The 23655-nt window shown below is 47.4% G+C and overlaps 1 protein-coding gene and 1 long non-coding RNA gene across 3 annotated transcripts in view; one reads left to right on the top strand and one right to left on the bottom strand.

Moving 5' to 3' along the window:
• The window catches only part of ETS1 (ETS proto-oncogene 1, transcription factor), a 121965-nt gene that overhangs the window by 89609 nt on the left and 8701 nt on the right, over nt 1–23655 (bottom strand). For both annotated transcript variants that reach the window (XM_014556740.2, XM_032472603.1), the window contains exons 2-3: nt 19424–19506; nt 5830–5974 (exon numbers count right to left, since the gene is read on the bottom strand). In XM_014556740.2, coding sequence (XP_014412226.1) covers nt 5830–5974; nt 19424–19492 — 214 coding nt within the window. In that variant the 5' untranslated portion in view covers nt 19493–19506. The remainder of the gene's footprint in view (nt 1–5829; nt 5975–19423; nt 19507–23655) is intronic.
• LOC116661184 lies at nt 11400–23031 on the top strand. Its single transcript, XR_004316980.1, has 4 exons — nt 11400–13633; nt 15082–15264; nt 18352–18449; nt 20848–23031. It is a non-coding gene; the product is annotated as an uncharacterized LOC116661184 (long non-coding RNA).

Raw genomic sequence — 23655 nt, 5'->3', positions numbered from 1 at the left:
GCCACACCCCCTAAACCCTCCGCTTGTACCCAGTACTTTCCAGCTTGTACTCAGAAACATATACTGCAAGTTACTGCCATCTGAAAGATGTAGCTCGGGCTGGAAAGCTACCAAGCTGGTGGGGGGGGGGGGGGGGAGTGGGGAACAGGATGGATGGGGCGATGTCACATTGGCCGATAGGAGCGAATTCAGTCCATAGCCAGAGAGGTGTCCTTTACTTATGGAGAAGAGGGGCAGGCAGGCATTTGTAGAAATCTCATTATCAGAAGAACAGAATGATAGAGCAAGGCTGTCGGAGAGCTTTTGCACATGGATCTCTTCGTAAGGCACTACCAGACCTGCTGCTGTCTCCCCTAGCCTTTCATCCTTGCAATCTTTCGGTCCTCTCGGGGATGGGATGCAGGCGGAGAGAGGGTTTCTTGCATAGAGCTTCCATCAGTGCTGTCCCCTGGAAGCAGCTTGTCCTGGCAGCCGGGATCCAACTGTAGCTTCCAGTGAAAGGCTAAAATCTGAGACAGGGTGACAGCGTCGCCTTCCAAGCACCACATCTACCGAGTCAGATTCTGAGAGGGTCGAAATTTTCCCTGAGAGGAGTAGTCCACATACCATCACAGAAACACACACGCGCGCGTGCACACACACACACACACACACACACACAGGATCAGAACTGTTTTCAAGAACAAAGAACCTGGAACAGGTCCTTTAGAAAAGAAAAACATACCCTGGATGTGGAAAGAACAGATCGGTGCAGGAGATAGAGTTAAAAAGACCATTTGCTTTAAAAACAAAACAAAACAAAACAAAACCCACCACTTTTTAAAAAGGGGCCATCTGAAATGGTCAGCTGAGAGAACAGGGCTGTTAGAATAAACATCTCCGAGCAAGGTGAATCTCCATGTAACAAGTCTCTCTGGCATTCCCTCCACGTTCTCTGCACTTAAAAGCCAAGTTGGAGGCGTCTGTTTTTCCTGCTGAAACTTCCCACCTGGTTGTAGATCGCAGTTTCCAAACAATGGCCCAGGTTTGATGTCTCCCAGCCGCCTGGCAGTCTGAGAAAGCCCCAGGAGAGACCGTGAACTCGGACCCTCTGTACGCCTCCCATCTGAACTCCCCAAGTTTCTGTGGGCAGGACATTCTTTCATTCAACCACTAGTAAATTTATTTTAGACATTTTAAATCCTGTCACGAGATCCAAAGTCACATACTTCGTGGGCAACCTTTAGCTCATAAAGAAGTGTGATATTTCATCTAGGAGCCATTTCTTCTTATCACGTAAAGGTGCTTTCTCACTACACACCTGAATAGAAGCTGCCTGGAGACAAGGAACAAGTCTTCCCCTTTCTCTACACATCTTGCGGCTTCTCAGGTTCCAGTACGTGGCCGGGGCCACCAAAGGTGTTCAACCAATCAATGGGTTGCTTTCTGACTCAATGATACCCAGACATTTTTGGAACTCTCAGGCACTTCAGGACCATGAGTTAGCAACAGTCCACATTATCCTTGCTAAGTAACAGCACCGCTCTACGCTTTACAGACATTAACTTAGTGGTTCTCAAAGTGTGGTCTTCAGGCCGGCAGCAGCACCACCTGAGAACCTGGTGAGAAATGCAAATACTGAGCTTAACTCTAGACTCACTGAATCAGAAAACCTGGGGCTAGAATGCCCCCAACCTGCCTTTTAACAAGCCCTCCAGGGGATTCTGAAATACTTTGAAAACACTGGTTTAGCTAAGGAAACTGAAGTCCAGAGATAAAGTCAATTGCCTAAGGGAATACAGTTAGGAAGAGCTGATGGTGCCAGAGTCTGGATTTTCCACCACTAGACTCCCCGCTCGCCCAAAGGGTGAGAAGCGAAGGGGAAGCTGTGAATGTGGGCAGATGAGGGTTTTACTCTGATCCATGACCAAGAACGTTCCAAATTACATTGCACAAGACAAAAAGAAAAGTATCAGTCTTGCTTCTCAAATCAAGGACCACAGTAAGTCGGCGAGCCGGGTTTCCTGCGTTCTGTAGCCGCAGACTGCTTTCCAGCTCTAAGCAGCTATTTTGCAAAAGTGAACTTTGGTCAAAACACCACCTCTGTAAGTTCAGCTGATTCAAGACAAATCCATCCATGAAATAAAAAATAGTGATAGTAAATCACCCTGTAAGGGTGCCAACTAAGTGTCATGTTTTCTGATATACACGGTTGTCATTCATGATCATCATATGAGACAAACATCAAATATGGACAACTCTCAGTTGATGGGACGGACGGCAGTCACGAGGCCTGCATGCTCAGTTGGGTCTCTGATGTCACTTTTCTAGTTCCCAGTGGAAAACAGGCATTGCATGACTCCAGTGGGGTCTGGGCACCACTCCGAGCTCACTGCCTTTGTCTGAAAATAGTGTGCCATCTACTCCATCCCCCCAACGGAGCGGTGGGTGGGAACTGGTCATGATGGTTAATGGCTGTGAAACGCTGGTGAGTTCTTAGAGACAAGGTGCAGGAGATTGACTTTTTTTTAAGCGCTTCTTGCTATGATGATTGAGAGAAAGGGCTGAGGTTTGGGGGCAGAATAGAAGAAGGGAACAGAGGGGAGGCAGGGCCAGTGGGCTCCACTCCAGCCAGACTATAAACAGCAGCAGACATTTTAGCCTTGTCTTGTGTAAGGGCCTCCATTGATTCACAAGTCTCCCCTACAGAGGGATGCTGTGGAGAGACTAAGACAGAAAGTCCCATTCATTCATGCGGAACGCCACTCCCCATCCCCATTGGCTCTCGCTAATGGCTCCAGGCTGATGGGGGGGTGGGGCGAACGAGAGGAGGAGGTAGAAATGAAAGAAAATGATGACTGCAAGATTGTCACGGAGAGATGTACAGCTGCGCGGGCAATTGCATGCAAATGCGGCTTCCCTTTTTAGCTGGCTAGTTAATGTCCTCAGATTCATCTCTTTTTCTCTTTCATATCATCTTCCCCTCCCCTTCTTTTCCCTTCCATTCATCTCTAGTTCTCTCTTCCCAGTGTTCTCCATCTCTCTACTAAGACCCATTTTTATTTTCTGTCCATTTCCACACACGTCTTCTTTCTTCCTCAGAACCCCTTTGACCAGCTAGCCCATCCAATTAATTCTCGTTGGTTCCTGAGGACTGAGTATTCTGTCCCCCTCGCCTGGTAAGTCTCTGCCCCATTCACATTTTCTCTCCCCTCAATTTTCTCTTCCCCCTCCCTCCAGCCCCTCCTCCTTCCAGCCTCTGCCTCTTCATGAATAGGAACAACATTCAGATGAAGGGACCGAATCTGTCCTCAGTGGCCCCTCCTGCTGGGTGTTTCAGTCACTGACAGATGTGTGATCCTTGGAAAAGAGTGCCTTTATCCCTTCTGAGAACAAGAACGTGAGATGGAAGCAGGGGTGGGGAGTGGCTGGGAGACTGAGGTCGGGGAGGAAACTGAAGTTATAAATAGAGTAAAAGATGAAAAAAAAGTGGAGAGTCTTTTTTTTTTCTCTCTTTCTTCTTACTCAACACATCTCCAAGGAAATGCACAGCAGCTGGAGAAATCATTGATTGGTTCATGTCTTCATCTTCCTTCCCTGTAACCCCAAGATCTCCTGCCAAAGGATACCCATCACTGAGGAGGGCTGGACCACAGCCCAGAAATAATCGTTGCAGCCCCTTCATCTGGACAGCTCAAAAGGCAAAGGAAGGGCTGGGAAAGCTCAGGGTTCTTGCCAAATATTTCCATCAGAAGAAGCCTGGGATGGAGGGGACTATGTACATCATGTCTGCCACCAAAGTACCACTCCTGCGTGGAAGTTTTCTAGCATTTCTGAGCCGTAGTTGGTGACAATCCAGGTCATCTGAGGACTGGTTATCATGTGTCCTTAGCTTCCCTTTCTACCCAAAAGCCACCAGCCTGGGTGACCTCAACCCCCTTCTTTTTGAGCAAGGGGACTGTGGAAAGAGGACTCTAACACACGACGGTAAGTCCTTGCGTTTTAAAATGGTTTTATCCTGCAGTTTTTCAGATTCTGTCTCATTGGCCCTGAAATAAAAACTCATTTACCTCTGAGACCCTTGACAAGGAGGACAATGAAAAATCATCCTCACTTGGGAATTTATGGACTTCTTAGCTAAGAAAGAGCAGGACCATGTCCTTTTGCCATGAGAATGAGACATTCTGATCTTGAGGCTCTGGGCGAGCATGGAGATGACCTTGGCACTGAGACGTGTCAATAAGATGTAATACGATGTCAGCTGGTAGCAAGCAGGCCCGCCTTCCAGAGCCGAACGTGTCAATGCAAGGTGGCTCTAATCCCAGTCACACTCGGAGGATCTAAGACTTAAAAGCCCAGTGGCATCAGAAGGATTCAAGAATTATACAGATGGAGGCGAAACCACTGTGATCTTTTGCTTGTACAAATAAACTCTTTTTTTTTTTTTTTTTGGTTTGGAATTTTAAAAGATCACCTTTTCAACTCTTACAATCTTAAGTCCTTAAGTCTAACCTCTGAACAGGTACAAAACCCTCCCTGCCACCTGGTGAAATGGGCAGACAGCCGAGACATTGGTGAGTGTGCTCGAGGGAACTGAGACACCAAGCAGAAAATGACAGGACGAGTGTCATCACATCTAAACCCAGGGCAGAGCCCCAGGAATACCCCCAAGATCAAGGGCTGCTGAGTCAAGACAATGCGGGACTTGGGAGTTGACCCCGGAGAAGAACGGACAGCCACAAAGCAGCCCCTCTGCCTTCCCAGCCCCACCAAGAGCTGCAGCGCCCGGCTCCGTGTGTCCGGGGAAAGATACAGCATGGGCGAGAAAGGAAACGTCTGTTTTATTTCTGCACTATTATAAAACTAGTTTACCGTATAGCTTTGTATGGTAAAGAGATACTGAACCAAAAACCTGCATTTAAGTGAGTTTCCAGTGGCTTTCCTCCATGAACTTCCTCCGAAGTACGCGTTTTCAGTATGTTAAGAATAATGAAATGTCTTATGCTGAAAATCCATCCTGGGATAAAACACAGACTTTAACTGGCTGATTAGCACTTGGATATGGTATCATAACCTGGTCTCTTGAAAAATTGAACTTAATGTCTGAATCAATCATTTCAGCATCTCTAAACTCAGGTTTTCCGTTTTGTATTAGAAATAAACTGAAACAGGTGAGCAGGTATGCAAAGACTAGTGGAATCTGTGAGGAACACAGTGGCTCTGGCGAAACAGAATGGGGGTGAGGTGGGACTTTGAGGTTCCAAGGTCCTCGGGAGAGAGGACGCTCCTTTCCAGAGAATGACTCCCGTTCAGCAGAGGGCAGCACTGGACCCGCAAGTCAGGAGGGAAGGGAATCCTGAGAGGAGAGAAGCTCCTGGGAAGAGGAGTTGAGGAGATGAAGGGGACGAGGAAAAAGAGGCCTGAAGCAGGTGGGCCTGGGCAGACAGGAAGAGGATGATGGAAACAGAAGGTGAAGAAAGGAAAGTTATGTTCTGAAAGAAGGCCACATGCCTTCTGTCCATCTGGTTCACACCTCATGACTGCACAACTTCCAGGCCCTTTGTGCACAGCCGGGCTGAAATGGTTAAAAGGCTCAGGACACGCACGGTGACCAGAACTCTTTACAAAATGAAGACCTAAAGCAACCTCGCTTGGGCCCTTTCCTAGAGCTTGGTCTGCCCATCACTGGAGAAGAAAGTCACTCAGAATGATTGGGTGGAGAAGGCCCAGGACTTTCCATCCCAGAACAATAGCAACTGGTACCCACACGAGCCAGAGGAGGCAGCCCCCAGCCAGCTTCCACTGCCCTTCGCCCCCATCCTCCATCGCAGCCTCTGCGTGTGTTCCTACCTGAGCCGCAGTGTTCGAGACCGGTGGGCACTTCTTGAGTGGCCGTCTCGTCCCAGAAGGGGTAACACGCCCTCGGCAGGTGGTAAGCGGCCTGGAAACCACAGGCCATTCGAGGATCTTCATAAGAGTTGATGGGCCCCTGCCTCTGTGACCAGGAAAGGAAGGGAAATATATTAAAATTCCCTAATGGAACCGGAACTTTATATCATCCATCCGCGTATAAATAGGAATTATCCACAGAGGACACAGCATAGGACCAACTACTAGTCACTCCATCCATCAAAAAAAAAAAAAAAAAGATGCAGGGAGTGAGAAGGGTTTCTGATTTAGACTACATATACATTCTTTTTATCCATTTCTTCAAGCATCTGAAGATTTTTTTTTTTTAAGTTTCAAATAAGGACCCATAGTTAATAGCAAAGTAAAATCTTGGTCACCTTTATCCAATCTGGCTTTTGCTTTTTTTATGTAATCTTACTCTGTAAAAACCTCATGAAAGGATTATTCTTTGGGGGTAGTGGTAATTAGGTTTGTTTTTTTTTTTAATGGAGGTACTGAGGATAGAACCCAGGACCTTATGCATGCTTAAGCACACACTCTACCTCTGAGCTCTACCCTCCCCCTGAAAAGGATATTCTTAAAAGACATTATAATATCAGAACCAAGAGGTGACAAATGCCAAAGGAAAAACAAAAAATGGGATGACCTAATAAAAATCACTCATTTGTCAGTTCATCAGTGTGCATAGATTTTAATGATACTGATTGCTAGATTGGAAGTTTTAGTTTTTCCCAACATCTGGGTACTTGGGCAACTCTCTTGTCAGTTTTATAAAATCCATAAAATACACTTTCCACCCAGTACTCTCTAAGGAAGACAGATATGCCACGCGGGAAGGCATGGTTTGCAGGGTTTAAGAACAAATTCTGTGAAGCCAGGTATACATGGATTCACATCTTGGCTCCCTCACTTACTGATGGGGACCTGGGCCTGTACCTTTAAGTAAACCTCACTTTACTCAATTGTAAAATGGGAATAATGTTTCCTATAAGGTGGGAGGATTGAATGAAATAAAATGTGTAAGAAAATTACATATAAAGCAAAATAAAATATGATATGCATGTAATAAAATTATGTATTATATGAAATGCATGTCATAAGTAGTGTATGTGCAGCCTAATCTAAGGTAGGTATTAATATAAGAGAGCATTAACATTCCTGGGATTGGGCAAGAGGGTTGACCATTAAGACACAAAAGGAGAAGAAGCAAATTCATGGGAAGAAGATTTCCTGAGAATAGCAATCTGATGCACACTGGCCCATCCTCAGCTTTCTTTTTTAATTCTTTCTCTCTTCTGTTATGGCCCCTTCACCTCCATAAAAACCCCCAACTGAGAAAACGGAACTTTGCTAGAATCTAATGTGACTAGAGCTTTTGATGTTAAGGGGTTAATTAATAAATGTAACTGCTCAGGCGAAATTCTCACTCCTAAAAAGTAGCTTGCCAACCCCAGTAAGAGCCTCTAAATGGGGAACCTCCAACCTTCTCTCTCCCCGGGAGCTGCAGGGCAAGAACACAGCAATGTTACGTTAGAGTCCGTCACTCGCTGTCAGCACTTGTCTCCATTTTGCAATTGTCCATTTGCTTAAGCTCAGTAAAAGTAACAGAAGAGAGTACATTGGCACGGAGAAAAATGCCAATCAAATCCAAAATATAAAAAGAGGTTTATATATTATTATATGTTATAACATATAAAATGGGAAAGAATCTGAAAAGAAAAAATATGTATGTGTGTATATGTATAACTGAATCTCTTTGCTCTACACCTGAAACTCACATTGTAAATCAACTGCACTTCAATAAAAAAAAAAGTTGTTTTTAAAAACGAGGTTTTGTGCATACTCATTGGAATGGCATTTTTCATAGTATTCATAAAATCATCCAAACCAGGGCTGGATGACGTTTACTCAGGGGCTGATCCTCTGTCAAGTGAGTTAAAGGTACTCAGAAAGGAATTACATCCTTGGGACTGAACAGAGTCACATCGAGTTGTTGTGTATCAAAGGCTAATGTCCTTGGCTTCTGCAACTGGACGGCCCTGGTGAGAGCCACAGGAATATAAATGGAGCGATGGCACTTCTGCCACTTGTGTTTGGGACCAGGATTTAGGGAATCCGCCAGCAAGAACACCACTGCGCTTCCGTCAGAAAGCATGTCCTTAATTCTGACTTTAAACCTTTTTGCTAACATTGTGTTTTAATATTGTGAGCTCCTGAGGCAACTACATTAAGGTTTTCCTTCAAATCCCCAAGGATAAGCAGGTCTTCAACAGTCCCTTGCAACAGAATCAACTGGAAGCACATTTCCCAGACTAGCTGTGGGCTCTCTGTGTTGACCCCCATCTTTTTATATTTCTCTGGAGTCTTTCTCAAAATTCAGTGCCAAGTAGCAGAGTTGTATGAATAGGGTCTTGAGCCAGGAAATTTTGTATCTGAACATCATAAAGGAGAACTCTGAGTGACCAAACGCTGTCTTCTTTTGGGGTACCATGTGCATGGTTTGCCTAAACCAGGAGGTTCAGACTGGGGATGACCACGCAGTGGTACAATGAGTCAGCTCACAGCTTTGACCAACAACCACACATAGAATCTCCCTGAGTTTCATGAGTGGCTTTTTTCGCCGAGTCTCTCCTGCCCCCAAAGCAGGCTCCTTGTTGTCAGGGAGGGTCTATTTATTATTTTATACAGGGAAGTCTATTTTTTAAGACACATTTCCTCTTTAGTGGTCCTTAGTGGTGCCAGGGGACCATATTTTTAAGACTGAGAAGGAGATGATGCACCAAACCTACCAGGAACCACAAACATCTTTGCCAACAGACACTCTCGGGAGCATCGGGACCCTTGTTACCTAGACACCTGCCTGTTTATTAGACATTTCACAAACTGACCTAATACCTATTTCAAAGCGCACGAAAATGACATTTTTACTCAAGAGAACCACAGAGCCAGTTCCAATTCATTATGAAACCTTCTCCGTTAAGGAGGAAGAAGCAGGTTATTAACAGATCAGAGAGCTGGGCAGCAAAGCCCCCACCTCCGTGCTTCAAAAGGGCGCCACCCAAAACAAGTTCAAGTCAACATCTTCCTTTTCTGGCCGCTGGTGAACTGGAGGTGAGCTCAGGAGATGCAAGCAACCCTCCCAGCCCCAGTCACAGTTTAAGGAAACCACCTGATGGGGCATCGCTTATTCCCCCCCAGGTGATTATTGAGATGAGGTGCCCCACACACCACCCCGTGCCGGCTGGTGAGCTAAGCACGGTGGAGAGCGGGCCACGTTTAATCCTCACCATAGCTGCGCAGGATTAGTGTTTCTATCTCCGCTTCAGAGAAAAACCACCTGAGCCATTAAGAGGGACAGTAACTTTCCCAAGTCCACACAGCTAATAAATAATGGAGAGAGAATTCTAACCGAGGTCTCCTCGATTTCAGACTGTCTTTTCCTCGACCTGTGCAACAGGGATCTTGTGTGTCTCTAATCCCAACCGCTCAGGAAGGAGGTGCTAGATGAATTATGACAAGGGACATTCATGGAGCAAATCTATATCATGCAACGAGTCTCTGCCAAGTATGATGTTCGACGCTAAGAATACAATATGAGCAAGAAATGAACTTTACCCTGAGGAGCACACAGACTAGTAAACAGGATATTACAGCCGGGGGATGTGACAGGGCTAAGTGCTGGTGTGCACGGGGGAGGAGGGCGGCAGCAGGTAAGACTTCCTGGAGGAAGCAGATTAATTAAGGTGAGAACTGAAAAGGCAAGGGAGATTCAGCCTAGAACATCTGAAGGCTCTAGAGAGCAAAAGGAGACCCACCAAAACGGGGAAAGGAGCTTGCACGACTGTGTAAGGGAAACTAAGACAGGCTGAGCCGGGTGGTCTAGAGACAGAATCTGCTGCTTGGTGGTGACGAGCAGGAGGGAAAGGCGTGCTCTTCGGCAGTGAGAAAGCTGGCAGTGGAGGCCATTAGTAAGAATCAAAGCTGGAGGAACAGAGTAAGTTCACAGCGTGGAGGGCCATGAATACCAGGCCAGAACTTGCCTTCAGAAGAAAGGCATTAGCAGTTGTACTAGAGGCAGTGGCGTGGAGAATCAAGGTGTTCTAGAAAGAGTCATTGGGAAGCGCTAAGGAGGCCAGGATGGGTGGGAGCAGATGGCGGGGAGGCCGGCACAGGCAGGAGCAGTGCCCTGGGGCCATACTGGAGCCTGAGGCAGAAGGGCAAAAAGTCGGTACTCCTGATCCAGTCTTTAAGATTTTTATTTCTTAGAAGAATTTTTGCATTAATTTTGATTTTCAAAAATATTGCATTTAAGATGTGTTTAGCTTGAGTCCTGAGTTGGGGAACAGCCCTTAGACTTTGCCCCCAGATGGGCCCTTCACCTCAGTTACGGGGCTGAGCTGTGGTCCAGTTAGGAAGAAAGAGCTGATTTGGGTTATGAGTGTAGAGGTGAAGAGGAAACAAGAAATATAAGATGCGTGTCAAAGGAAGAATCAACATGATTTTATGACTGATGGGAGATGAAAGAAAGTAGGGGGGGGATCCAAGTAATGCTGAGATGGCTGGCTTTAATAATGGTAAAAATGGTGAATTTAAGTCCATAAATAAGGAGGGTGGAAGAAAATTTCACTTTTGGTTGTGTTCTGTTAGAGTGATGGCAGAGCAACTCAGTGGAGGGGTCCCTAAGGTGGCTGTAGGATGGGAGAAGACCGGAAAGGATAAAGTTAGATATAGAAGCATAAAGGTCTAGTTAAAGTATAGAGTCTGGAAAAATGGCAGTAAAAATGAAAAGAGAGGATCAGAAACAGCTCTGCTACACCATCCAGCAATTCCATTTCTGGGTACTTACCGAAAAAAAAAGGAAAACACTAATTCAAAAAGATAGATGCACCCCAGTGTTCCCTTCAGCATTCTTTACAATGATCTTGATATAAAAGCAGCCTAAGTGTCCACTGATGGATGAATGGATAAAGATGAGGAACACACACATAGGAATATTACTCAGCCATAAAAAAAGAACAGAATCCTGCCATTTGCAACAACATGGATGGGCCTAGAGAGTATTATGCCAAGTGAAATAAGGCAGACAAAGACAAATGCTGTGTGATTCCACTTCTATGTGAAGTCTAAGAAACAAAACAAAGCAACAAGCATAACAAAACAGAAACAGACTCACAAATAAAACGGAGAACAAACTGGTGTTTACCAGAGGGGAGGGGAGCAGGGGGCAGGAGTGAAACCAATGAAGAGGATTAAGAGCAGTTATAAAGTAAGCGAGTCACGCAGATGTGATGCGCAGCATGGGGACGTGGTCGGTTACACCGTGGTAACTTTGTATGGGGACAGAAGGGTCCAAGACTTACTGTGGGAATCTTCTTATAATGGCTGAAAATATCGAACCACTATGTTCATTTGAAAGTAACATGATATTGGAAGTCACTTATACTTGAATTTTGGGGAAAAAAAAAAAAAAAAAAAAAAAAAAAAAACGGGTCTGTAAAGTTGCCCGGAGCTGGAAGGAGACCTGAGGGGAAAAAAGACAGACTGGCTGGTTGAAGACACAGGAGGGAACACACGAGCCTGTCGGGTGCCCTGCACGCCAAGGGCAGAGTTCACAAGCGGGCTGGGTAGCAAGTGGCCGCCGAGGAAAGGGCGGTGTCTGGGCGGCCTTGGAGGGCCTGGGTCCCTGGGCACCTCGGGAGAGCAGGCCCCCTTGCCCGGCTCTGCCACCCCCGTCCGCTGGGAGGCTGTCTGCGGACACGAGCCCACTGCCTAAAGGCTTTGTCTTTCTCATCCTTAGAAGGAAGCAGCTTGATGCGCTGAAGCCTGGAAACCACCAGGGAGACGGACACACGCTTGTCCCTGCCCCATGGGGAGCCAGCTCTGCTTTGAGGCCACTGCCACCCTCCTCCAGTCAGAGCCCCATCTCCTGTGTTATGTCTACCGGACTTCGCTTCTGGAAGCTTCTGTCGGGGACCTGTCTTCCCTCCCCACCCCTGCCACGCGGCTCTCTCCCTGTGCTCTCTCACCTGCCCCCAGCCCTGCTGAACCTCGGAGCCCTCCTCCCCGTGCCCCCAGAGACCCCCACCATCGGCAAAGCGGGGACAGGGGAGTACTTTTTCAACACGAACAGATGGCATCTGCGTGTCTGCGAGGACATGAACACTACACTTCTGTCTGGAGCCAAGCAGCCGTCAGTGTCCAGGTGTTTGCTTCTCAGCCCCCATCCTTACCCTCCTCGGGTACGAGTTCCTCAGAGCACAGACTCTGGGGGAGCCAATCTACCTTTTCTTGAACCCACCTCAGAATCCCCGGGTGTAGCCCCAGCGCAGGGCTGTAAACAGACAAGACACAATATGTATTTCTAGATCTTGCTGTTCAGTGTTCACCCAGAGGCAGAGCTGAGCTAGCACCGGCCAGATGGGCACAGGGGCTCGCCGCCCGCAGGGAGAACATTCCAGGAGCGGCCTAGATGTCCCGAGGCCCCAGGGGGAGGGCGGGAGGCTGGAAGCCAGGAAGCCTGTTCAGGCCCTGCTCTGGCCCTCAGGAGCCGCGCGGCCTCCGGCCTGTCTCTTAACCTCCTCAAGCCTCTGCTTCCTGAGGAGGTCGGCCCCAGCGATCTCCAAGTTCCTTTCCAACTGCAAGTCTCCTTTTTGCTGAGCCGTCCACATTCTTTCTCCTGACCTTGTGACTGACAACTTTCATTTGGTAAATAACCCCCCAGTGTGGAGAGGCCCGGAGAGACAAGAGGCTGTCGTGGTCATGACTTAGACTCACGCTGGGGAGGGTCCCTGGAAATGTATTCAAGCCGTCACACTGTTTGTCTTCATTCTTCTCTAACACCCTGGTCACCCATCGTTCTGCCACTGCATTGTCCCTCTTTCAGTCAAGAACAGCGGAGTTTGGAAGTGCCAGGGTGCCGCACTGGCCGGGGATCGCACACAGCCCGTGCTCAAGGTAAGTGTGTGCAGTGAACGAGGAATTTCTCATCGTCAAACCTTGCACCTCGTTGAGTGCAGTTGATCTTCCGCGCTGCCTGACCAGCTCCGCAGACCTCCAGTCAAGTCTGGGCTTCCTCCTCCTGAGAAAACGCTAGACCGGCCAGCAGCCCCGCACTCACAGTCCGACGCATCACCAAGAGGTGCTTTAGGCAACGCTGGGGACAAGTTTGTGGGCAATCGGTTCTAGAACCCTCAGAAGGACATGGGGTGCACCCGCTTCAAGGGCACGTGCATCCTGTCCCCTTGAGGGGCAGAACCCCCTCCACTGTCCCCAGTGCTCCCACCCCAAGAGATGGGGAGGGGGGTGCAGCCACCGGAGAGGCAGGAACAGACAAAATAGGAAGCTCTCAGAGGGCAGTTTAATTTTAGACTCAAGGCCAGGAAATTCTTTCTAAAACAATAAGACTGATGGGCTTGGGCCTTGGCGAAAGGGCAGGCCTGACCACTGCAGGTTTCAGAGAGAGAGAAAAAAGTCTGAAGTACAGAGAGCAGAGGCGGGAAGATCGGATTCTGCTCCCCATGAAAAGCGGTGCTTGGTCTCCAGCCCGGCCACGCGGACCACAGCAGAGGCCGCCCAGGGACGCCCTGGCCCTCGGGCAGCAGACCAGGTTGGGGAAGGAGGGTGACAGACGCTGCAGATCCTCACACCAGCCTGAGACCACAGCCCCCTCCACTCAAGAGCTTACTCAGTGGACCTGCCCCAGTCCTGGGCGCCTGGCCCTGACACTCCTGCTGAGAGATTCCAGGTGAGATACGTGTTATCCATCAGCTGCAGGAAGCCTGCGGACTCCCAGCCACCCCATGGGCGCCGGCTTCAGGCATCCATCCCGGGGTGTGGAGATGGGGCGTGAGGCTGACTCAGGGCCTCCTGACAGGAGGTTGGGAGGACCTCCCGTGGTGAAAACACTGGGCAAGAGTTCCGATCTGCTCAGCAGTCTACAAAATGGAGCTCTGGTTTTTTTCCTCTAAGCCAGAGAAGGTCAATTCACCATGAATAAAACACATGGATGCATGAATTGTCATAAAGTTCTGTCTATCATGACATTTCTTAAAAATGATCAGGATGCCTTAAAAAACCAAAAATAGATTTACCATATGATCCAGTAATCCCTCTCCTGGGCATATATCCAAAGAGAACTCTAATTTTAAAAGACACATGCACCCCAATATTCATAGCAGTACTATTCACAATAACCAAGACATGGAAACAGCCTAAATGTCTATTGACAGATAACTGGATAAAGAAGCTGAGGTATATTTATACAATGGAATACTATTCAGCCATAAAAAAGAATGAAATAATGCCACTTGCAGCAACATGGATGCACCTGGAGATCATCATTCTAAGTGAAGTAAGCCAAAAAGAGAAAGAAAAATACCATATGATTTCACTCATATGTATAATCTAAAAAAAAAAAAAGACACAAATGAACTTATTTATAAAACAGAAAAAGACTCACAGACATAGAAAACAAACTTATGGTTTCCAGAGAGGGAAGAGGGTGGGAAAGGATAAATTGGGAGTTTGAGATTTGCAGATTCTAACTACTGTATATAAAACAGATAAACAACAAGTTTATGCTGTATAGCACAGGGAACTATATTCAATATCTTGTAGTAACTGATAATGAAAAAGAGTAAGAAAACAAATATATGTATGTATGTGTATGATTGAAACATTATGCTGTACACCAGACTGGTACAACATTGTAAACTGACCATACTTCAACTGAAATAAATAAATAAATTTTAAAAATAATGATCAAGACGCATTTGATGGCAAGGCATGTCCTAAGCCAGGAGCCAGGAGATCTGGACCACTCTTCACCCCTTGCCAGCTTGTAAACTTGGGCAACTCATTTAACCTCTTAGCACCTGAATTTCCTGATGCTGGGAGATGGTCTCTAGGTTATGGTCTGGCTCTGAAATCCTCTAGTTCGTGCTGACTGGAGCCAGTATTTTAGAAAATCCCCACTTTCTAAGATGCTAGAAAATAGACGTTATCTCTCTTTTTTCCTTCACTTTTTCTGACTACCACTAAGAATTTTGGCTGTAAATCATTTCTTAAGCCTTATGTTCCAGCAATCTCTCCAGGAGCAAAGCCATCACCACCGCAAGCAACAAGAAAAAACCATTTCTTTTCCAGTTTCCATTTACATTCTAAATTTCTTTGGGGATATTCTTACTTCTCTAGCACTGAGGACCTTACCCATCGCTTCCCAGGATTCCCAGACAGAAGGAAGAGGCACGTGTGCTGAGCTTCCTAGAAACAAGCACAAGCCTTTCCTGACTTCCCAAGTGCAGGGACAGAGCAGACGCCCCAGCGACCACATCCTAAGGCATGCTGGGTGGAGGTGGAGAGCGCGAACAGCACTGGGTAAGCAGGGGATTGCCTCCCAAGGAAGCCCAATTAAACTGCAATTACTCAAGATAAGAGAACCAGGTCTGTTTGCACAATGGGGTTGTAAACCACCCACAGGAGAACTTTGATCGGGTGGTAGGGGCGCTATTTCTAGTGCAGGGTGGTAATGAAGCAATGAGGTTTGTCAGTAAGAATGTCATTCCATCTTTCCCCCAGTAGCGCCATCTTGTTCTGGCCACACCCTTGTGTGGACAATCAGTGGAATCCTCTCCACGCCTTCCTCCATGTGTGCATCCCACACAACTGAAACGTCCAGAAAAAAAACAGAGCTGAGATGGTAAACACGGGGGAAAGGGGGTTAACTGAGGTTTGTGGCTGGCCTCACAGTGACCTTATACAGTAAGTTACACTCTGCCCATTTTACAGATGAGGACACTGAGGGTCAGAGGATGGAGTTTGCCCAAGCTCACGTGGCAGAGGAGTAACAGACCAGAATTTAACTCAGGTCTTTCTGATTCCAAAGCCTCAGTGCTGTCCATGGTGATTGACAGGACTCTGTCCCACAGCCACCAGGCCCAGGACCAAAGACTGGGCGCCTTCCACATGGACCGGCAGTCTGGGCAGGCACTCTTGCCTGGCTTATCGCTGCATCCCCACAGGCCTGAGCTCTGAGAGGAGGCGAGTGGGCAGTCATGCTGTTCCTTCCCACCGTTCAGGGTGCTTTCCAAGCCTGGCCCAGGGTCCCTCCATCCCCAAGGACCTCCTCCACATCTTCCTTGTCTGCGAGGTAGCCAAGGACCAGGACATGTTTGGTCAAAACTAGGAGTGGCGCATCCGCCCCATTCCTGCCCTCCCCCAGCCCAGCGGGCCGGGGACATGCAGCAGAGGATGACGTAGGAGAGGGTCAGGGCCGCCAGGAACTTCCAGGGCTCAGAGTGGGCTTGCTGAGGTGGCACAACAGGAAGGAGCACTTCCTCCCCTTGGATGAAAAGGTCCCTGACACACAACCCACACAAGCACCTGCAGACGCTGCCCCCTCCCACGCAGCACCGGACAGCTCCCGGGAGCGCCGCTCCCGCACCTCCCCAGCTGCCGTGACATCACTTTGCTCGCGGTGGTCCCCTGAGAGGCTGGCCTTCCAACGGGGATAGCACATGTTGTTTTTGACAAAGGGACCCTGGGGCAGATAATGTGAGTTCTGTGGAAAATGGTCAGCCCCCTCCCCGACTCCCATGGGTGGGAGGAATTTTACAACTGTCACCGTGAGTATTGTCAGCCTTCCCCTGGTACAGCCAACGATCGGATCACGCCGACACCACCTCTAACTCACAAATAAGGAATCTGAGACTCAGCAGTCTTCAGGGCCTAGAAAACATTCGTCTCCTGATTTAGAAGATTATTTCCTGGACAACGAAAGCAGCCTGCTCAGCAGAACCCCTCATAACAGGAATATGGCCTCACTTTGTTTTCCTTTTTTTAAGACTTCCTAAAAGAGGTCATTTACACGTAACAAAGAACAGCTTAGACCAGTCTGTACACATAGTACCTCTCCGCCTTCAGATCTGATCTGGCGGCTGATCCAGGGCAGGGCTTCTCAGCCTGGGCGCTGCTGACATCTGAGGCTGGACAATCCTTGTGTCGTACAGGGTGCTTAGCTGCATCCCTGGTTCCTACCTTCTGGGTGTAGCATCCCCACTCCCCACGTTTTGGCAACCAAAAATACCACCAGATGTCCCCCTGGGGGCGAGATCACCCTGGGATTAAAAAACCCACTGTTCTTACTGTTTTCCCTCTCACCCTCAAACTTCCCATCCCTGGGGTAGTGTCACTTAGCTGGTGGCCCAGGCTGCGTAACTCTGAGACCAGGGCACCAGGCAGGAGGACTTGGATTGCTGCGTGAAGCACCACTGGCTGAGCCCTAGGCTAGCAGGCTCCAAGGGAGCCGAGAAGATCCAGGTGCCTGGGTTAGTTAAGGAAGCTGTGCTCGCTCCTCCGTGAAATCTTAGATCGGGATGGAGTGTGAGATTTGCTAGTTTCTCGCGCACCAATATCCCCAAGGTTATCGTCTGTAGACAATTTACAAATTCTTTGACCGTTTATTGCAGCCCAGCTTCAAGCTGGAGATTGTCTCTAGGGGCTGTTTCATTGAACTTGAGTTTGTACTCATCAATCTTATATATCTATCTACTTTTATTAAAGAAGAAGAAGCAGTCAAAAGACGTTTCTGCTTGCTCTGTGGTTCTGAAAGTTTATCTGACTAGTTCCAGGGACAGAGAAACTGAGGCCCAGAGAGAAGTTATTAACGAAAGTGCTGGAACAGTAACTTAGCAGTGCTCCTGTGCAACCTTCTGCTTTTATCCAAGCAGCTCTGAAACATCACAGTGATAAGGACCCAAAATGTTGATAATGTTTTTCAGCTCTGGCTGCTGTGGGTGGGGTGAACAGGTTCTTTGTTTTGAAACCAGGGGAAACCATTCAAAATGCATTAAAAATATCCAGTGCGTTCAGTTGAGGGTGGGGTCTTTAAGTTGAAAACACATACTTAGAGCTGTTCTTTAGTTTTCTTAATCTCATACAATTTCCAGATGCCTCATCTAGAACAACTTAATATTATACTTGCAACTTGTATACTTGTAATAAAATTTATTTCTGTGCCTAAAATAAAATAAAATATAAATTTTTACAGCATTGCTTTTTTAGACAAGTTATTAATTTTATTTAATTTGATTACAATACTGGCAAAGAGAATTAACATGGGCTGGCTTTGAAATCTACTTTGCCAAGTCAATGACACGTTTTGCCCTGAAATCACAATATCCTTATTTATTTTAAGAAATCGTTACAATATGACTTTTAAGAAAAATGTACTATAATTTACGCTGACCTTAGAGGCTAACCCCTATGCGAGAAGCAGAAGGACCCTTTCCCTGGCAACGTTTCTGGCCCAGTGGACCTTAAAGTGAAGTCTCTTGGCAGTTCCTACAAAGGAGAAACGGAGTGACTCTTTATCTGGGCTTGTGTGTGTGTGTGTGTGTGTGACAGAGATAAACATATTTTGATGTAAATTGTAATCTAAATATTTTCTAATTTTTTTAAATGCAGTGAATAGTGTTTATATGAAAACAGAAGCCACTTAAAAAAGAAGAAACATGTGTCACAGGACAGCCAGTGAAGAGCAGTGTGTTCATCAGCCCTGGAACGTAAGGTGTCTTTTTAAATAATTATTTTTTCAATACTACAGAAAATAATTTTCAAACACAGCAGATCTTCTGATACACAATTACAGTGTGAGGTCACGGCAGACTGAAGGGTACCCGTGTTAAGAATTCTGTAGAACCACAGACTGGACAAACCCTGCGTCAGAAAAGAGCTCTGGTCGACTGGTGTCTATTTGGACACATAAATGCACTTGGAGGGGTTAACAATAATCTTATCTGCCCATTTCCAGGGTGAGTAAAAAGAGCCCAACGTGTATGATGGCTGCCTTTATAGAAAAACATACAGAATGTAGAATCAGTAGTCAGTGATTCATCAGCTAATATTAAAAGATTGATCAGTAATAGCATTATGGGATGTTTCACACAGTAAATTTATAAGATATTCGGCTAAATATTTCTACTGATCAGCACAGAGCTTGGCTGAGAGCCTTCTCCTCTAGGAGCAAGAAAATTTATCTAGCCCTATTTTCAAGTCATTTTGCCTCTCTTATTCTAAGATTCAGGAACTTTTCCAATCAACTTGTCACATTTTATTTCCAGTTTCAGATTCTGTGATGAGAAAGCTTGTGTTTTTTAGCTTTTGTGTATGAGAAAGTTAAATTATGCTGAGAATAGACCCGAGGTACCTCAGCATGTGAAAACTCTTCACCAAATGAACTGAACTGTGAAAAATCACCTGGCTTTAACCGTTACTCATGTTTGAGTCATAGTCTCTACAGCACAAAGGTACTAAAAAATCTTTCTCAGCAAATCCATCAGTCCTGGATTTTTTTTTTTTTTACTTTATATAGTGATAAAAAGACAGATAATCTCACAGCGTAGCCCCTCCAAAAGATTCAAAGCTGACTCCGGCGGTGGGTTGGGTCCCTGGCTTCCTCTGCCTAGGAGAGATCAGAAGCAGGCACAGGGCGGAGGAGGGGTGAGGAGGAGGGTGGGGAAGGGGGCGTCCCACTTACCAGCACGGCAGGTCTCCCCGCTGAGCCAGGGGCAGGGCCGCTCACAGCAGAATCCACAAAGTAGCTCATCGCGCCCTCAGCACCTGCGCGGGAGACAACGTTCGCTGAGCCACTGGGCGCCCCCGTGCTTGGACTGGGAACCAAAGGCGGGCTCAGATCGGGCCTCCTTAGGGACATGGAGCTCACCTCTTTGTGTTAAAGAGAAGGAAATTAAAACTTAGAAAAACCAAGTGGCCAGCCTCCGGCACACAGAGAGGAAGGCAGCCCCCAGGCCAAGCCAGTCCCTTGAGTTCGAAGTAGCATGTGCTGTGACAATCAGCAGTCAGAGTCCACAAAAGGACCCTTTATGGGCTTCTGGGCAGGAACGGGTCTCATGTGTCTTTTAGTGACTTTCCCATCCATCCATATATCACCCTCCCTGTGTCCCAACCAGGCCTGGCAGGGAGCAGGCCCTCACAGCGCAGTGTGGCAGGCGTTAACTGATGAAGCAACAAGCAAAGAAAGGACTGGAGAGAAGAGGGTGGAAAGCCTCTCCCAAGGAGGCATGTCCACCAGGACCCCGAGACACAGAGACACAGACAGAAGCCCTGGAGAGGCAGGGCGGCGGGGAGCTGGGGGAGGAAGGGAACATTTTTTTTATCTTGAAAAAAGGAGATGAGCTCTTAAATGACTTGCTGAGAGCTAGTATTTCCATTCAAAGTCTGAGTGACCACAACACTTAAAGAATATTCTGGCTGAAGGGATTTTCCAGGGAGCTGCCGGTCATCAGGAAAATCATTTCTATATCAAACACGCCTGTTGATCCAAATGCTCGCTAAGGTACAAGAGTTCACACATTTTCATAAATTCAATATTGTGCAGTTACACACTGAAAAAAGTCTTCCTTGAAGGATGCAGAGGGTTGAATTCCTACGTGTATCTCTCACTCAGAGGCCAAGCGTCTACTGTTAGGGAGTGACATTTTCATTTCAATTTAACCACTTTCCAGTTTGTATCTGTCTGTCCTTTCCCTATATTTTTGCCAACAATTAAGGCCCCCAACCCCAATTCAAGAACTATAAAGAATATTATTTGCCTTACGTTCAATCTGTAACTTCGTTCACCTTCTTGGCACAGCCTGACAGCCAATGAGCGTGCCTTCTTTCATATGAAAGGTATTTAAACGACATAGTTAAACAAATTCCACAATATGAAATGATACTGAGTGAGGGCTACCGTCACAGAGCGATTAAGATCATACAGGTGAGAGAAGCAAGTTAAAGATCTCCTGAAGACTTAACCTCGCCCAGAAACGAGCTTATGGTTTTTAACTAAGTTACCTTTTTATGATGTCTTTTCTCCCCAAAGTAAAACGCAGCCAAAATAACGTGAATTTTAAAAGCGTAAAGTAACTAGGCTCTGTTAATGAAGATTTTCTTCTCTAGTTTTTCAGGAAATTGCTCCCCATCGTTGGAAAAGGACCCCAGGAAGACCTCCCCGGGGGCAGAGCTGAAGAGTGGGAAGAGGCCAGAGGACCCTAGTCCAAGGACACCATCCACGCCTGTAGCCGTGGTCACCTGTTCAGCGTTTGCTTCTGAAGAACGCATCAGACTGTGCGCTGGGCGCCGGGCACTGAGCAAGAAAAGGGCGCCCACAGCAGGCCAGCCTGGACACGGCCCGGACGCCGTGCAGGTCACGGCCGTGGGCGCCAGGCTCCCTCCTACCGAAGCCTTTCTGATTTTTAAAGTTTTAAAGTCCTCAAGAATCATCACCGACCCACACACCCCTGCTTCAGAGATGAGATCTACAACACTGATGGCATCGATTGTGTCACAGTGAGAATGGCCCGACCAGGAGCAGATTCCTCAGGGAAAAGTTGCTCACCCCCTCCAGGGCCCCGCAGGGCCACCCAGCCCTTTGGGAATTGTCCAGGTGTGGGAAGCACAGCTTTGTGAGAATCAGCCAGCCCCCTGATTTCCTCCAAAAAGCCCCCAGGACCCCTGAGTCATCACAGACCTCAATCATTTATTCAACAAGCACACTGATGGCTTCCTTTGCCAGGACTTTGTTACTCGTTCAGTCACTAATTACTGGGTGCCTGCTCTGGTTCAGGCACTGTTCTGCGGGCTGGAGACACACAGCTTAACCGAGACCCTGGACCACGTGGACTTCACATCCTGTCAGACTCAGGACAAAGCGGAGAGAGACAGTCTGCATCTTCAGGCAGTGGGAGAAGACAGGCTCCCGTGTAACTATAATATCATGTGATGAGGAGTTTGCCAACAACATGGGGGGAAATCAGCAGTCAGTTCTGCCGAGGTTTGGGGAATAGAACACTGTGGAAAGTTGCCCAGGACGAGGTGTGACCACCTGTCCCCATGGACGTCCCTAGCCTCCCACCAGCAGCAGAAGACCTGGACCCCTTCTGAATTCCTGTTTGACTTGTATATCTGTGAAAGAAAGCACTTTTGGAATGGGCAGCCTGGTCCTGGAGTTCAGCTCAAAGGCACCGCAGCTGGGGAACGGGTTCAGGGAAAATGTGTTTTCTCTCTGGACAGAGTGAGCGAGGAAATCTGCGGCCCCACAGGGGCATCCTGAGCTGGGCTAGATTCAAGAAGCTTTGTGAGCTGCGACTGACGCTTCCCTTGGGGAAAAGCCCTTTGCCCAGGGAGGAAGCTGGAAAGAGGGAGTCACCAGAGCTCTCCAGGGCGCTCATCTCAGGAAATAACTCTGGGGCAGAAATGGATGACTGCTTCATTACTTTTTGGAGAAAGAAAAAAAGAACCCGCCCTGTTTCCACTTGTAGATCGTGACACAGAACAGCTGCTGTAGACGTAAACCCTTTCAGAAAAAGCAAAAGGGTAAAAAATTTTTTTGACTTGTTGGCCAAGGAGAATTCCCTCCCACATGACAGCTATTTGGACAATCGGGGGGAGCAGCTTTTTTGTCCTGGCATTAAAAATGTTTATTGCCTAAACACAAAACAACTGTGTGATTTAAGATTTACTCCCCCGCCTAGAAGCATCCACAGGCTTGTCTGAATGCAGAAATGACTTGAACACTCAGTAACAGAGTCAGCGAAGAGCAGAGTTCCTCCCCTTGCATGGGACCAGCAACGCCGGGGCATCGGCGGAATTGTGTCTAAAGTGACTTTGTGCTCAGGAGGCCGCTGGGCTGCGGGCCGTGGTCTGCCCTGGCCTCCATGGCCCTCCCCACGGCCACAGTCCTCTCCACTCCTCTAGCAGGCAGCTCTGTTGTTTTCTCAAGCATCTGGTGCTATTTCTCACATCCCTGCTCCCGCCCGGTGATCCCCCCTGATGGAAATGCCCGGTCACCCTCCTGCTCCTCAGAACTGACTAACCCCTCCTCCTCAAGCTTTGAGGCACATCTCAGAAGTTTTAGCCACCAGGAATCCTTCCTGAAGTGCCCTTCACGCCAGCCTGGGCTGGCTGTCCCCTCCCTGGCTCCCCCCGTGGGCTTCCATCACTGTGCATAACACGCTGTTGTGTAAATACCTGCTTCTCTCCTCCTGTCCTGCTGACCTCTGAGCTATCTGCCGGTCAGCACTGTGTCTTTTTCGTCTTCATATCTCCAGACTGTAAGACAAACTACGGGGTGTCATAGGACTCTTTTTTTTTTTTTTTTCATTAGTGAATGAATGAATGAATGAACAAGTAAATTGGTCTCACAAGACTGAAAGTGTGAGAGAGCGGCTGTAACACATAGAATCCAAATAGATTGCACATCTGGATGAAGAACCACTTGAAATAATAGGTTCGTTCACGACCCATTTCTCCGTGAGAACCCTTCCCCTTTATTCACCAGCCCTTTAATGTCCCTCATCAAGAAAGTTTCCACCACCCTCTGTAAACAGCAGCGTCCCCCTCCCAGCTCAGACACTTAGCTGCTGCTTCCTTGTGTCCCCGACCCCACCGCCACACACACACTGGAATTTAACTCCCTCAAGGGCAAGGGTTAGTCTGTTTCTTCAGTCTGAATCCCTAGCTCCGAGCGCAGAGTTGCTGGGTGGCTGGCACTGAATCATTGCTGAATGCGGGCGTGTAAGTTAGAAAGCTTATGCAAGCACTAACATACAGCTTTAAAATTTTAGTTTTTTAAATAAAAGGTTTTAAATAAAATATATTTTAAATAAATCTTTTAAGTAAAATAAATGTTTAATAAAAAATAAAATTAAAACTTTAAAAATTAAAACTCTCTTCAGTCCCTTTTTTGAACAGAAGCAGAGAAAGACT

This window comes from Camelus ferus, chromosome 33 (assembly GCF_009834535.1).
Source record: "Camelus ferus isolate YT-003-E chromosome 33, BCGSAC_Cfer_1.0, whole genome shotgun sequence".
NCBI classification, from domain to species: domain Eukaryota; kingdom Metazoa; phylum Chordata; class Mammalia; order Artiodactyla; family Camelidae; genus Camelus; species Camelus ferus.
The sequence above is the reverse complement of the archived record's forward strand: the minus strand, read 5'-3'. Positions and strand labels throughout refer to the sequence as shown.